The sequence below is a fragment of the Anser brachyrhynchus genome (assembly GCF_964034855.1).
Source record: "Anser brachyrhynchus genome assembly, chromosome: 3".
Taxonomy (NCBI): Eukaryota; Metazoa; Chordata; class Aves; order Anseriformes; family Anatidae; genus Anser; species Anser brachyrhynchus.
Genome location: NC_137696.1, coordinates 2,417,554 through 2,433,381, shown reverse-complemented (window position 1 = coordinate 2,433,381; position 15,828 = coordinate 2,417,554). Strand labels below are relative to the sequence as shown.

The 15,828-nt window shown below is 39.2% G+C and overlaps 1 protein-coding gene across 4 annotated transcripts; it reads left to right on the top strand.

Annotated features, from left to right (window-relative positions):
* The first annotated feature begins 1,832 nt into the window (after positions 1-1,832).
* Positions 1,833-15,313, top strand: C1D (C1D nuclear receptor corepressor). 4 transcript variants are annotated; one of them, XM_080587115.1, is made up of 6 exons: positions 2,152-2,222; positions 3,026-3,090; positions 10,101-10,245; positions 11,557-11,623; positions 12,105-12,160; positions 14,744-15,313. In XM_080587115.1, coding segments are annotated over exons 2-6 (447 nt in total). In that variant the 5' UTR covers positions 2,152-2,222; positions 3,026-3,088; the 3' UTR covers positions 14,921-15,313. The 4 variants fall into 4 exon arrangements, with proteins under 4 accessions (XP_080443240.1, XP_080443238.1, XP_080443241.1 ...); XM_080587114.1 differs by lacking the exons at positions 2,152-2,222; positions 3,026-3,090 and adding an exon at positions 1,833-2,007 and having other exon boundaries at positions 10,099-10,245; XM_080587112.1 differs by lacking the exon at positions 3,026-3,090 and having other exon boundaries at positions 2,065-2,222; positions 10,099-10,245.
* The last annotated feature ends 515 nt before the right edge of the window (positions 15,314-15,828 follow it).

Here is a 15,828-nt window from a genome sequence, read left to right as displayed (position 1 = left end):
ACAATGGCAATTTATTTGTAATTCTCAGCAAGTCTTTTTATGTTGTCACTGGACACCCTGGGCTTCTGCTGATATTGAAACACATGGCTTCTGTCATGCTTGGAAAGATGACGTTTGGCTGTGACTTAAATAACCCCATCAATGTCACTATCCTTGATATGGTGAGTAGGTACTCTTATTTGTCACGTTTTAATTGAAAATGCACGTTAGGTATATGTTTACCAAAAATGTTCTGTTAAAAAAGCTCAGATATTGTTCCTCATTCTTGTCATGAAAGGCAACAAAAAGCTTTCTTTTTCACAAAATCTGTGGGCCTCACCCTCAAGGTGAAAAGGCAGTTCAGCATTTTGAAAGAAATGCTTATAAAATATCACTGCATGTCTTAAATACAGCAAACATGTTTATCTTAAAGAATTATAGTCCTGATGAGAATACTGCAGGTGACCTCAGAACAGAAATCCTTCTGCTTACACGTAAGCATTACGGTTCCAGCCAAGTTGAGACTACAGGATTTGGCCTCCATGTCTGCTCTGCAAAGAATATTGATTCTGAAGGGGTCGATATATAGCGTGTGCAATGAATGAGATAAATCGTAATAAAGGAGTAATTACGTTAAAGATGCCTGTCATTTTGACTGTTTTGGCGAAAATATTTAGGATTGTTTTATGTTATTTTGGGAATGATAGAGAAAAATCGATAATCATTCATAGTCCTCTCAAATGAAATGGCTTCCATTAAGTACTGGATGGCTGTATAGCTTTTCCTGGATAGATTTTTGTATAGATATCCACACATAAAATCATAATATACTTTCACAGTGACACCAACATAAAACAACTGAATTACATAAGCTGTATTCAATCATATTTTGGCTGGGATAAAGACAAACCCTTAACTCCTCATTCACTGCTCTGAAAAACAAACAAGCATCGCAGCCATTTTAGGCAGAAAACAAATACATATATACCTAGCAATCTTCTTAGTGAACTGCCTCTAGAAATTCCAAGATCTATGGCACTTAAGTATACAAACTCTCGTTACCCAAACAAAAGCATAAATCTGTAGCAATTTGGAGCCAGTAGCAAGTCTATAACGTGTGTAAAGCACTAGAAGGCGACAAAGAGCCACACTGTATGACTTGAAACGCTCCAACCTGTACTGCATTAATGCTATACGTGGTTATCATCTACAAACGGTTGAATCTGGACGTTGATCAGCATGTGTTGCATTTTCCTTTCATCTTTTAATTGAAAGAAAATATAGGGTTTAGGAAATATGACTCTGGCAGAAATGTCCTACCTAACATTTGGTAAATCAATTAGTCTATCGATCAACTTCCTCTCTGTGTTTCCAAACCTGACACGTGAATAGAAAGGTAGGAGTTAACTCAACATATGGCAAGTGTTCTTTGGTTCTTGTAGACACCGTGGCAGTCTGGAAGTGCAAACTTTTTATATTTAGGAGTTCAGGTCTTGCTGGTTTTGTTTGTTTGTTTTGTTCCCATTTATTCTGTTGCATTTCTAAACCTTATAAACTGAATCTCTCTTCAATTTACTTTTACACAGAGTGCACAGTTCTGTAGTTGTACTTGGAAAACTGGACAAGGTAAAGGAATTAGGCTGTGTTCTTTAAGAAATGGTTACGAAAATTCAGTGAAGTGGGTTATATTCTTCTGGTGACGTATTTGCAGTCAGTAGGGCTACCACTCCTCACCCCAGTGGTATCTGGGTCTATCCATGTTTGCATCCCCCATACAATCAGAAGGCTCTTAATGCATTCCTGCGTTTGCTACTTTCATAATTAACGTTATATTTAAAAAATTGCTTTTTCAGCCATTTTTGGTAGAAACCGCAAACGTAAACCTCAATCTCCATGAGGACAAGGCGATGACAAGATGTAAACAACATCTGAAGATCTTCAGATACGCTTCCAACGGGGCTAGGGGAAAGACTCTCGTTTGCGGCTCACGCTGATTTAACTAGAACAGCCGTATCAGAGCGCGGAGCGGTAAGTCAAACAATTAAGAGGATGCCCGTATCCAGCGGAGAAGCGCAAGGCAGCCAGGCGAGCTTCCCCCGGCCCCTCTGAGGGCTGCCCGCGCCCCGCCCCGCCCCGCTCCCCTCACAGGCGGGGCCCTGACGGCCGCCCTTCGCGCCCAACGGCCGCGGCGTGACGTCAGAGCGGCGTGACGTCAGAGCCGCGCGACGGAGCGGAGCGCGGAGGTAAGAGCGGCGGCCCCGCCTGGAGGACCCCCCCCCCCCCCCCCCCCCGGGGCGGCGTGGCGCGCGCGGGGCGCGGCCGTTGGACGGCCCTGAGGGAACGGCCGTGAGGGGGGGGGGGGGCTTCGTGGGGTGTTAGGGCTTGGAGGGCGTTTCAAGGCTAAATAACGCTAAAATAGCGTCGCCGCTTGAGGAGCTTTAGTTAGTTAGTGGTTAGTTAGTGACTGCCGTGGGAAAAGCCTGGTTTTCAAAGGGAAGATACGCTTTGCACGTGCAGGCCGTGGTTAAAATAGCTGAGTAGCGCTTTTTCCCGTTGGTAGGCAGGCAGGTTATGCTTGAATCGTTAACTGCGAGTAATTTATAATAAAGAACTCTCCTGCTCTTGTGAAGGCGAAACTGGTCTCTTTCTGTGTCACAGCATCACGATTGGGAGTTTAGTTGCTACTAGCGACTTACTAGGGGACTTCAACTTGCAAACTAAACTTTAGCTTATGCCTTATTTTTAACAATATGAATGGGTTTGTTAGCATTCTTAGGCTTCCTATCAGAAATGCAGGCATTTGGATAATTTGCAGAAATCCCACAGGCCGTTTGGATAAGCGTATTTCTAACTGGTTCTTCATATGTGCACAGATGATCTGATTTCTATATAAAATGCCAGCACTTAGCAAAGGTTTTTCTTTGTTTTTAATAACACCAGTAGAAAACTGTAGGATATGTATGGAATGCAATGGTGAACAGAGAAAAGCATAAAGTCCTTTAAATAAAACAGGATGCTGGAATAGTGTTGGTCACCATGTTTGCAGGTTGCAGAACCAGAGCTGGAGAAGGCAGCACAGAAAGAAGAAATAAAGGTGACTGATTGAGGGATAAGAACAAGAGTGAAGTTTTGTGTTGTTAACTCTAGAACTGATGCCGAAGGAATGTGGTAACGGACTAGGAAAGCTTTGAGATTGTAGATTTCACTACATTTGTCTGAGTTTCCTTTGCCCACTGCATTTGTTTTTCTCTATTCTTAAGGCAGGCCTGCCGTGTGTCATCCTGCTGGGCCTTGGGGCGCACACCACATTTAGTTACCTCTTCACACAGGCAGTGTTCTCCTCACTCACTTGTATGAGCTCAGTTTTTCTCTGCTGGAAAATTGTTTTGCTGGGTTCCTTTTTCCCTACTTCCTCTATTCTCCCAGTTCTCTATTCTCCCTCCTGTGTCAGGCTATGGTGACTGCTATGCACTTTCTTCCTGTGTCAGGCCAGCATGCATCTCTTCTCCATCCTACAATGATTTCTTATTTAATTCTCTCCCTGTGAAAACTCCATGTCCCCAGATTAGTTTTCTGTATTATTCACTCACTTTAGTGATTTTCTGCACATCCATTTTCTTTGCTGATAGTAGGTGGTCTCCTTTTTGTCAGTTTATTAGTTGTTAAATTGTGTTTAGGGGATAGGTAGAAAAGATTTTTTCTAGTTTTCTGCTGCATCAATAAGATTGTCAGCTAATGCTTATAACACAACATCCCACAGTTACTGCATTGTGCCAAACAAAAATGGGTAAATACGCTTCTAATAGTTGACCAAACTGTTTTGTTAGTGTGGTCAAGTAATGAGCAGCCAAAAATATTTTAGGATCGCTGCCCTAAACAGTAGTGGAAGGTAATGTATAGAGTGTAAATATAGGAAATTAAGTTCTGAGGAAAGGAAGGAAGTACTTTTTTCACAGAGTGTGGAACTACTGTCTAGAGGAAACAAGTGGCAGCAAATGATGGAAGTGGCAGTAAACACCGTGACTTAGAGGTGTTTACACTTGGTGCAACACCAGCTGCAGACTGGAGGCTGGTTATTTTCTGAGAGTTTGATAGGACAGAAGCGATGATTGCTGTCACAAACAAATAAATTGGAATACAGATAAATTGTCAGAGTGGTTCAGACTACGCAAGGGGACAGCAGTTTGCTGTAGAAGTTCTTCAGAGGTTCAGTGCGACCAAAAGTATTTTTTAGAGACCACTTTAGACACTCAAATTTAACATCACGTTAAAGTCCCAGTCTTGAATTGAGCTGTGCTAAAATAGTCCTGAATGTGAGAGCTCTTCAGAAAACCTCTCACAAGGAAGTGTTCTGGACATACCTAAAGAAAGCTGTCGTCATCGTCGTACTTGCTGATGGGAGTACTGACAGGTTCGAGCTGAGCAAGGGCCAGTGTATGTTGCATTTGTCCAGCAGAGGAAATGACTGTGTCATCGGCCTTGGGGAATCCAGGACAGCTGATGACACTCCACAGAGAATAAATATGTTTTGGGAATCACGCAGATCAAGTTGAAGGTTTATATCAAAGCCGGTTTCTGTGTATATAAATGGGGCTGAAGTCAATATGGGCCAGCATGAGATACCCCATTTCTCACATCATATCCCCCATGGGCTGAAGCGTTAAGGCTCACTTGCAATATTCCTTTCCTTGAAATTTTGATAGTCTTTTAAGACAGAGCAAAATAAACTTTGCAGATCCTCTGAGGCTGAAGAAATTGGATCTCAGTGCCATCAGCAAGAGCCTGATGGCTGTGAGTTGTTTAGCAGGGTTTTTCTGTGCTCACTGGGACACTGACTGGAGCCTAGCTTTGGAGATGGGGTTGAAAATGATTGCTTGGTTGTTGCCTATTCATATTGTAGTGCAAGGGGCACGCTGGAGAGCTACCATGGCTCGAGTTGGGATATTCTTAAGGGGATCAAGATAAGCCTGTTGGTGCATACTTGGTATTTCATGGTAGGCTTAGTTGCTTTTGCAATGGAAATCTTTCTTGCAAACAAGACTGTGAGTTGGCGTTTCAAGAGTGCTCTGACTAATTGTACTAGATGCGCTCTCCAGCTGCCCCAAGCTGGCTTGAAGGGCATCAGCAGCAAAACAGATCTGTGGACACAGTGATGACTAGCAGGTAACTAATGACTTGTTATGCTGCAATAATGCTGAAGAGCCTGTCACAGATCAGAGCCTATTGTACTTACAGCTTTGCAAACATGGAGTAAAATGGGTATCTCTGTCCAAAATAAACTGGCGTTCTCTGCCCCAGAGAGGTTTGTAATCAAAGAACTTTGTTGTCATCTCTGGTAGATTTAAATTGAAATGCTTGTTCTGTATTCTAAGTGCTTGTTCCTTGTTGCTCAGTCCTACAGCTGCGGCAGTGAACTAAAGTTAGAGCAGAAGGGACAGACTCTGCTGTGCTTGTATATCACCTACATTTGCTGCAGGTTGTGAGTCAGAACTCAAGAGAGGGAGGACAGTGTCATTATCCTGAGAGCTGGTGGAGATGCTTGATCATACTGATGTTGCTAATGCATTTGATTAAGTTTGAAAGCATTTTATCTACCCTGATCGAAAGGGTTTGGGTTTCTTTTGGTTTTCTTTATGTAACCTGCAGGTATTAATGAAAAGGAGGAAAGTCTCATCTGATTTTTGTTAGCTGAATGATCTGAAAAAAGTAAAAGATTTGAGCTCAATATGAACGTAAGGCCTCCTAGGGCTTAAAAAAAAGGCAAGAATTAACATGAAGTGTTGAGATGCAATAGTAAGTGCGAAGAAGGATTCTGAATTACTTCTGTCTTTTGTTTGCTTGTTAGAAACGATTTCAGACGTAATTTTTATCCTGAATGTGCAGTTTTAATTGCAGGTGAAAACTATGTGCGTGACACTAACACTTAGAGCATATTTTAATTCTGCCTTTTGTGGATTCCTGTGGCCACCTTGATATATGCCTGTAGCTTCCATTACCTTCACCATGCACCTTCAGTGAAATCTCTCATAGGTGTACCCAGGGCCTAATTAGAGTTTGTCTTTCAGTATGAGAGATACAGTTTTGGTGTTGGGGTGGGCAGGGGGGAATGTTTGTGATGTTTTTTTTTGTTTGTTTGTTTGTTTTTAAAGCCATCCAGCAGTTGATTTCTGAGGCTTGTGCTAAAGCACTAGGTAAATTCAGAGATTATTCATAAAAGCCACCTGCAAATTATCCACAGTTCTACTTTTTCCTTTTCTTACCTTTGTATGCCAGCCATGGGTGTGCGTTTTTGAAAGAAGGAGTCTGCAGAGTTCTCTTCATTCTCCTGGAAGATAAATATGGACATAGACAATTTTGCTAATTGCTTTGTGTGCAGTCATCTGGTTTTTAATATAAAATTCCTTAACACAGAATTTAATGCAGTTAGATCTTAGATCAATAGCCATGTTAGCACTGCAGCAAACTGCATTTAGTCATTTCTATATAGTCTGCAGAAGATGACGTCTCTCTTGCATTCCCCTTTTCATGTTTCTTTTATGCATTTCATTTCCAATATTTCCGTCCCTTCCCCTTTTGAATGCTCAGTGTATTCCTTGCTGTTTATACTATGTTAGCTGGAGAGAAAACAAGATATTCCTTGTTTTCTAAGTAGAATTTTACATAAATGTAGTTGTGTTGGTGAATAAATGAGAATTACCGCTTGTGAAAACTCATTTTTTGGCACTTTTTAATCAGACTTAAATGCAATTAAACCCTCTTCGTGAGAAAACTTGTTACTTTTGTGATTTAAAGTTCTTTTCTTCTAGGCTTTTCTTCTATTTTTTTTTCCCTGTAAACTACATGAGAATTTTTGAGCTCAGAGTTAAAAGGGAAAGGTATTTTGGGTTGATGTTATGAAGTCATGCCATGTTTTTCATCACTTCTGGTGATGAAGGACAGGAGGACACTTCAGTGTCCTTAATCAAAGTAGACCTTTTCTATTTTATGCTTATGGGTTGTGAACTTTCCTTTCTGTTCTCAAAATTAAAGATCTTTTAAAGTACTACCATCACACAACCGCAGTTTGTGTTCTGCATTATGTTATTACTTGATAATGAAACTGCTTTCTTATCCGTATTTCCCCTAATTTTCCCCATTATTCACATGTTTATCCAGCAAATATTTTCATTATCTTCACTTATCTTAATATTTGCACTATGGCTAATTTTTGAAGTCGGATATCTGTGGCAAATAAAATACAATTGAAATCCAGCAAAGAACTCCTGTGCAGTAAACATCCACTTCAGCAACCGAATTAAAATTCTGCTTGCTCAAAATGCATAGGGAAACACTTGTAGAGCTTTGAGGAAATCTTGTTTGTGGTTTAATCACTGAAACATAACTACTGAGGGCAGTGTAGCCTTTAGGCGTGTTTACAGAGCCACTGATAGGTCTCAGTTCCTTGCATCCCTGGCTTTGTCGTTCAGCAGGTGTGACTGTGCAGTCTGTGTGTTGATTTTGGCAGAAACACTTTCTGGTGTACTTGTTTTCTGATGCAGTGTAAGGTTTGTTCTTGTTGATTTAATGCTCTCAAAACTATTTTAGGCTGTTGACTGCTGCTGTATTGTTGGCATGTGCCAGCGCTGTAATGTATCCTGCTTAGAGATTAGTAATGCTGAAACAATAGTCTAATGAAAAGAGAGAAGTCCCTACACAGCAGGAGTAGGAACTGGCTCTAGTTCCCGTTGAAATGAACAGAAAACACAAGTCCAACAGACTCTTCCCTCTCCCAGGGCAGCAGCAGTAGACTTAGCCTCTGTGTGGTAGGCTTCATGGTAACGTGCAGCCTTCTTCCATGGAAGGCTGAGGCGGTTTTTCCCTTTCTTTGCTAACTGAATGCCAAGTAAATACATCATGTTACGAGGGCAGTTCTTTCTGATTCATGAGGCAGCAATCACAGAAAAATGTATTTTGGGCTGCATCTGTTCTTTCCTTTTATCTTGCTGTTGTTTTTCTGCCTCATTCTTTAGGTCTAGCTTGGGATATTGAGAAGAATGTCATGTATGTTGCAGTGCCTCTTCGTCCATGTAGCTGTGGTTAAAAAAAAAAAAGCTTGGACTAGTTTTGGTGATATGTTCCTGCTGTAGGAGTTTGCTGTTTTTTTTTCTGTAGTTGCTGGTGCCTGATGTCCTGATAAAGGGAGAGAGAAAAGTTGGAATTTGTCAGTGTTTTCACGCGTGTCTATAAAATTTAGACCATAGTAGATAAAGGATTGGAGAGAATGGTAAAGCCCCATATATTGCTGGATTGGATTACGTCTCTGTCCCTGTATGCGTAAGTATAGTAACTGTGCGCTGACAGATAGCTTCTAACCAGGCTTAACTGTATCAACAGCTGGGAGAGTCTAGTTTCTTCTGTAGCTTTGCGTAGTTTTTGTGCTGCGTTTTAAGACTACAACATAGCAACAGAGACGGTGGACTCGCTCAGTCAGCCTAAGAAGGGTGCAGTTAGCCAGGAGAGAATGAAATGCAAACAATATTGTCATAAAGGGCAGAAATAACTGTATTGGTATCTTGCCTTTCTGTGACAGTATCTCGTCAGTTCAGCTCAGCTTTCTTGCTCAGATAAGCTGCAGGTGACTGAAAAGGTGTTTAGATGGAGTGAGTTATGTGCTGGGGTAGGGAGGGGACCTTCATATTGTAATGCTGTACTGACTCTGAAACTCTGACCAGGATGAAAAGTCATGCAGCCGAGTAGGATTATAATTCTAAACCATGCAAATAACAGCAATGGAAATGGGCTTGTTAAGTGGCTGATCATATGTTTGGCATCGCGCTGGTGTGGTTAAAAACAAGTTGTAGGCGAGCCTGAGTAAAATAGCTCCACACTGTTTTTCCTTCCAATCTTTGTCCTGCTTGACCTCCAGACGACAACATAAATAAAAAGAAACCTCTCTCACACAAACCAAGCTCTTGCCAGGAAAAGGGAAAGATCAAATCTTTATCTAAAACAAACTCCAGTGATGTGACAGCTGTTTGCTGTTTCCTTGCTGTTTGCACGGGCTGTATGGCTTGGTGTTCATAGATCAAACTTGCAAAGTGCAGTTTCTCCAACTAATGCTCCCACCCCCTGTACTCAGCAGCTGGGAGTGAGATTATCACACTGACCCTACGTAGAAGGGGCTGCGGTGCTCCAGGTGCTCACACTGTTCCTGATGCAGCCCAACAAATGGGCAGGAAAGTGATGTATTTCATTTCTTCCCTTATAACATTTGAAAAAAAAAATCATTGCTCAGTCAGTAGAAGCTGTAGAAAATAACATAGCTTTAAGTAACATCAACTCCCCAAGATAATAAGTGATTTATGATTAGAGAGGAATTAAAGATCTTGATCGTAAGCCAGCAGCCAGATGGCTTGGCAGTAGCCGTGCCATGTTACCATGAATTCTGGGATCAAAAATGGAGAGCTCTGGGATTTTTCACATCTTTGTTGATCTCACAGTTGCTTTGCGTAGATATGTCCTCAAGATTTGCAGAGTATTCTGAAATCAAAATGAGCTCAGCATCGTTTACTGGTAGAGTTATATCGCAGATTATAATACCCCATAGAGAATTCCAAAAACTGGATACAGGGTCCACAAGAAGAGTTTCTTGGACCAAATCCTAAATTTAGGATTGGAAGATGTAACTGACCCTGACATAACTGGTGCTGGATAACCGCTTTGAGGCTGAAGTAATGTCTGTTGCTAAGATGGGCTGAAGCCCTATATCTGCTTTCTTAGAGCTCTGCCTGTTGTTTGGTGCAGCTCTCTGTGTACTGTGATTTATGGAGCACTTCTTTTACGCAAGCAAATAATTTCTATCACAGACCATAAAAGTTAAAAACTGGTTTAGGGCTGGTACAAGAATAGGTACTACGGTCGTGTCATTTGTAATGCTCCTTCATGCAGTTCTGCACATCAGTTGAGAGATATCACTGAAACCACAGGACCTTTAACTGTGTCAGCACTGATGTTACTTGCGAGAACTCTTCAGGAGATGTTTTCTATAATGTTTAATGAATAAATGTTAACACTTTGTATTTTAAAATAGTCTTTTTGAGTCTGTAAGGAGGATTATTTAGTTTTGTTTCTTTTTTCCAGATGGAAATGTCGGAAGATGATATTAACACAGAAGAATACCCCACTGAAATTCATGATTATCTTAAAACATTTGAAAAATCTCTTAGTTCTGTAGATGAGATGCTGAAGACGATGATGTCTGTTCCTAGACGTGAGCTTTTCCAAAAGGTAAATCATTTTCCTTTTGACAGCCTTTCTGTTATTAAAACAGGAGTAGTTTGGAACCTGAATTGAATAAAAGGGTCTGTTTGGCTAGCCATTGTACAGACAAATAACAAATATGACACTCCCTACCCTAATGTTTGAAACTTACATTTCTAAGGTACCCAGAGGGTGTCACAAACGAAACAATGAAATACATGTTCTTCTAAGGTAGGAAGTGATGATCCTACCAGCAAATCGTTTAGGTAAAGGGCATTCCACCTTATTCCTGACCTTCCTGAAAGCGCGTGCTGAGTGCTCTTCTGGACTGGAGAGCTCACTAACAGTTGTCTGAGACCTTTTCGCTATAAACTTCATGGAACTTGGTTAATACAGAAGGATGCAAAGATGATTTGGCAACATTGAGAATTGATCTTCTGATTCTAGAAATCCAGACTTGCAGAATTTGATGCTTGAAAAACTGAGCTTTCTCCTCTAGCTGTGTTATAAGCACAAGTCTGTAAAATGTGTGGTTTTTCTTCAGGACATAAAGATAGAGGAAGGTACTGCTTGAAGACCTCATACAAGCCTGTCTTTTGACATTTAAGACCTAACATGTAACTTCCTTTTTTTTTTTTAAGGCAAGAAAAAGCTAACATGTGAGGGAACTTCTTTATTCTCTGAGGATTTCTAACATAAATAAATGAAGAAAATGGTCTTGACAACACCAATCTTTTGACAGTATCCATGTTGGAACTAGGGAGCTGTACAATGATCTTATCAGAGTTTCTGGAAATCCTATAGGACTAAAACAGTAAATTGACTTTGACAGTTGAAGGGAAAAAATAAACCAACTCATTACCTTTATTCTTCCTTTGCTGTGCAGCCCTAAGTATTCCAGCATGCGTTGAACACAGTCTAACATGTATAGTGTTAATGTTCATACTTGCATTTGAGCTTCTGCAATCTTAAGACATTCTTTTTAATTCCAGTGGTAGCAGAAACTATTTTAAGTTTCTGTGGAAAAAATAGGGATCTTCCTGACTATGGGAACAATAGTCTGAGTTACGTGCTAATCGATTTTGTGCTTTTGGCTATCTGGGATTGTGGCATTTAATACCGAACTGGAAAAATGATGTGAATACTTGAAGAGGAGGGAATGGTTCTGTGATGGCAGGAAAGTAGGCTTGGATATGTTCTCAGTGAACTTGTGTTGTTAAAAAAAAAAAAAAAGCTCATTCAGTGTATATGAATGCATTCATAGGCAATTCTAAAATGGGAATATTACTAAAATCTGTGCACATCTTGCTTAATGTTTAAATGTTTTTTTTATTCTAGTTAGAGCCTCTTGAGCAAGTAAAGCTGGATTTGGTTTCAGCATACACATTAAATTCAATGTTTTGGGGTAAGTATATGATAGGAAATAGTTCAAATGATCACCATTTGAACATTTTCTAGACAGCTGCAAACATTAAATAACCATATTTCATAGCCAAATAATTAGAAATTAGTAATTACCCTGAGGACCCAAATTACTGCCGTTCTTGGGGTAAATGATGTTGAAATTCCAATCAGAAATTGCTTATTACAAAGGCTGACTTTGTACATGCATGAAGATCTTTGTACCTTTTTTTCCTGTTGTTGGCAACCTTTTCAGTCCTTCTTGAAAGGACAAGGTTTAACCACATTATGTATATTTATTTATTATATATATGCATTTTTTAACTGCAATATTTCATGACTATAGTGCATCAGATACTTAACCATACAGTTAGCACCAAGGCTAATAATTTTATGTGGAAACTACACTTTCCTATATAACCAATTGACCGTGCCCTTGGTCATCACAGCCTTCCACTTCAAAAAAAAATGTTTTTTTCTTGTAGTATACTTGGCTACTCAGGGAATCAATCCAAAGGAACATCCAGTGAAACAAGAACTGGTAAGATTTTTGCAATGCATGCATTGCAATACTTTACTTTCCCAGGACAGTTAACTCATACAGAAATAAATGTGTATTTAAATCTATGTTTAAAATTGGTATATTGCCATAATAGCACACACATGCTACATAGTGTTACATAATTGCCTGTTCATATGCCCTGCTGGGTTCTCTAAATTAAGGAAGTCATATTTTCAGTTCCCAACAATACAGTTTAAAGCATTGCTGTAGAGCCTGCTGAAATAAGAACACGATGAACAGTGTCATCATCTTATCTTTCCTGTTCCCTACCTTTGTTTTGAGAATTGAATTCAGAACAGAATAGCTTTTCACTTGTATCTGTTAAATGGAAAAATGTTACATGCCTGATAATAATTTATCACTTCCAATATGGCATTTTTTTTATAAATACTTGGAATCATGTTAATCTCTGAGGCTGCCTTTTCTTGCTTTTGTATGACTCTGAAAGTATAGTGTGGTTGATTTACTAGCAGAGACGGGAAAGAGCCCCCCCCTTCCAAGTCCTCCATTAATTCATTTTCTCAGCAGTAAAGAATCCAGTTCAGCAACAAAGCTAAAAGCTTTTTTGGCACCAGTTGTATGTGTATTGTCCAGTAATTCTGCATTAGTGACATATTTACAACCTATAATAAATCTTTTAGGTTTGTCTCTATATTCCATTTAGATGCATGAGTACAGTATAGAAACCATGGTATCTTGAAAATTCTGCTGACTTGGAAAAAAAATAAAATCATTTAGCTTGAAGAAAAAAATGGAAATCAAAACTTACAGCTAGACATTTTAATTCCTGTATAAATGAAAACATTAAATTTGGGCAATTGTCAGATACTTAGATAAAATGTAATCCTTACGTAACCTGGGCAATGGAAGATAGGACTGAAAAATGTGGAAAGCTAGGCTGAATAACAATACTATTTTTAATTTTGTGAGATTTTCAGTAGTCTAGACTGTATCATATTAAAAAATGGATCAGTTAATATTTCACAAGCTTTCAATCAGTTTCTTGTTCCTCCTATATTACATAGTGTCTGAATATTGTGTTAATTTAGCTATACTAAAAACAAATTGTAAGTCTTCTGCTGTGGATATTTTATGCCAGTATTTTACTTCACAATTGCCAGTCATTTTAACTTGAAGAATGAGTGAATTATCATAGGCTAGATTCTTATCCAGGTTTCTTTTCCTTCTACAAGTATGAAGGTGAATGAATGTGCTTTCCTTCCTTCCAGGAGTATTGTAATGTTCTTATTTGTGTGGAAAGGGAGTAAAAAAGACTGTTCTGTCATGATTGTTTTGCTTTTAGAATTGCTCCTTCTGTATATACAGAGAGTACAATGGAATTCAAACGATATTAATAAAGCTCACATTCAAGCTATCAGAGTTCATTTCTTTTGCCACTTTGACATCTGTCAGCTCCTTCTTCCCATGCCGATGTATGTAGGCTTGCCACCTGTTCTCATTAGCCATCTCAGTCACCAAAGAAATACTGCAGTCTGTCATGATTTTGGGCTCTGTAAGGCTGTCTTCATTAAAGCTAGGTTTTTGATAGGGAAAGAGCGTCCCAACTTTTTGACAAATCATTTGCTTGTATGGGTCACTGAAGAACTGAAAATCAGTTTTGTAGTGTAGATTTTGTAACTTATGTTCCTGATTAAAAAAGCTATCAGTGGCTGTGTGGGTTATCAGCATGTATTTAGTTACCAGTATCCATAAATGTTCTATTAATCCACACTTATATGTTGCTTTACCTGACACATGAATTGGATGTGCTTTACACACACATTACTGCTGTTTATTGTTTTTATTACAGTAACACCTAAAGGCCCTGAGGTTCAAGGCCATAATTGGACTAAATAGCTAGATGTGAAATCTGTCAGCCAAGTTATGTATTTTAGAGAATTAGTGTAAGTGTCCCCTCTACTTAGTGGAGAGAAGCAGGCACTTCAGAGGGTGATACCCATCTTAAAGGGTTTTAATTACACCCTCAGAGTACCTTTGTTTATTGATCGCAGAACTGGCTGAGGATGATTGGGTACATAGATGAGATTATTAAACTGGGACGCGGCTGAATCGGAGCCATGCTTTGTTTAAAAAAGTGTAGGCATTAAATAGTTATGATAGACTAAGATGACAAGAAAGGAAAGTATTCCCTCGCTTTATGGAACGACAGTGGAAACAGACAACAGACTTTTTAGTTATTTACGGTCATGAAAGAAACCTCTGGTACAGCTGGAAATCTTAGGCCAAATTCCTAATCAGGTTCAGTATCTTGTGTTTTCACTTTGCAAGATAAATAAAATTGTCTCACTGTAAATTTGTAGTATTTCATGTACACTTGGTGATGGATGTCATGCAAATATTAGTACAGTAGATATCTGTGGTGGAAAATCAGCTAAAAGGGAAGCCTGAAGTTTGCAAAGAGCCTTATATGTATTTAGAAGATGCGATTTTTTTCTGTGTATTATGGTCACAGAAGTATGCCATGCGGAGTGCTTCTACTCATTGATTTCACTTTAGCAGCAATCTTGGAAGAATGGTGTGAAATGTATTTTTTTTTTCTAGGAGAGAATAAGAACATACATGAACAAGGTCAAAGAAATAGCAGACAAGAAAAAGGCATCTAAACTTGATAAAGGAGCAGCTTCCAGATTTGTAAGAAATGCACTGTGGGAACCAAGCCCTGAAAATGAACGTACCTCCAAAACTCCTGCTAAAGCAAAAAAGAGAAAGATGGACTAAATTTTTATAATAGAAAAAATCCTCATATAATCAGAGACTCCTAGAATTACCAAAATGTGGTTTGTATGCTGTATGAGTTTAACAGAAGTGCTATATAGCAACATCCTGATGAAGTTATACTTAAAAAAAAAAATAAAAAATACAGGATTTTATTTTGTCTAGAACATATCACTGAGGTAATCCCATTATATGTATATCTGATGTATCAGATGTGCCATTTGATGCTAGAGAAGTAACATTTCATTACTCAAATGATGATGACCTGACATAAACTTGCTGTTAATGGACACTAGTGTTGTTTTGTTATAATGCTTAAGATTTTTTTTACTCCTGAATGATTGTCACTTTTTATATGTATTTAATTTCCTGAATATTAAAACCAGTCTCAAATGATGCTGTCCAGTTTGTGGTGTTTACGTTTAAAAAAAAAGTTTACTTTCCCATTGTCATTGTGTGAAACGCTGTATTTGTAGTGTATGCAAGGTTTATTCACTGTGTTAAACTGTTTCCTTTTCGGCTTCTGGATTTGAATTTGTGCCATATTCTCTTACTTCAGTTGCCTCTGAGGAAACTGATCTTCAAGGGGTATGAGCAAACAGCCTGAATTCCTCTCTAAGCCCCTGTGTCAGTCAATGGAAAAAAAACCACATAACCCAAGAGGGTTCTTTGTAGGGGCTGAACAAAGGAGCAGCCAGGGGACAGCTATTAGGAAATAGCACATGCAGGAACTTGATTGGAATTTTGTCTGCAGTGCTCATCTCTTACTGCTGACACAGAGAATGTGCTGTGAGGTGATAGGAGTGTGGTCATTCATTGCTATTTCTTAGATCTTCATTGGGGATAGCATTCTCTGGTGCAGTTCAAACTACTCTTCTGCCTTACAAAATATTCGTTTTCTTCAGATAAAT

What these genes read in the sequence shown, in the direction of transcription:
- C1D (XM_080587114.1), top strand. Translation starts at nt 10,099, where the DNA reads ATGGAAATGTCGGAAGATGATATTAACACAGAAGAATACCCCACTGAA. An exon ending in ATTAAATTCAATGTTTTGGG is followed by an intron (nt 11,624 to 12,104) that starts GTAAGTATATGA and finishes TTTTTCTTGTAG; the next exon opens with TATACTTGGCTACTCAGGGA. An exon ending in ATCCAGTGAAACAAGAACTG is followed by an intron (nt 12,161 to 14,743) that starts GTAAGATTTTTG and finishes TTTTTTTTCTAG; the next exon opens with GAGAGAATAAGAACATACAT.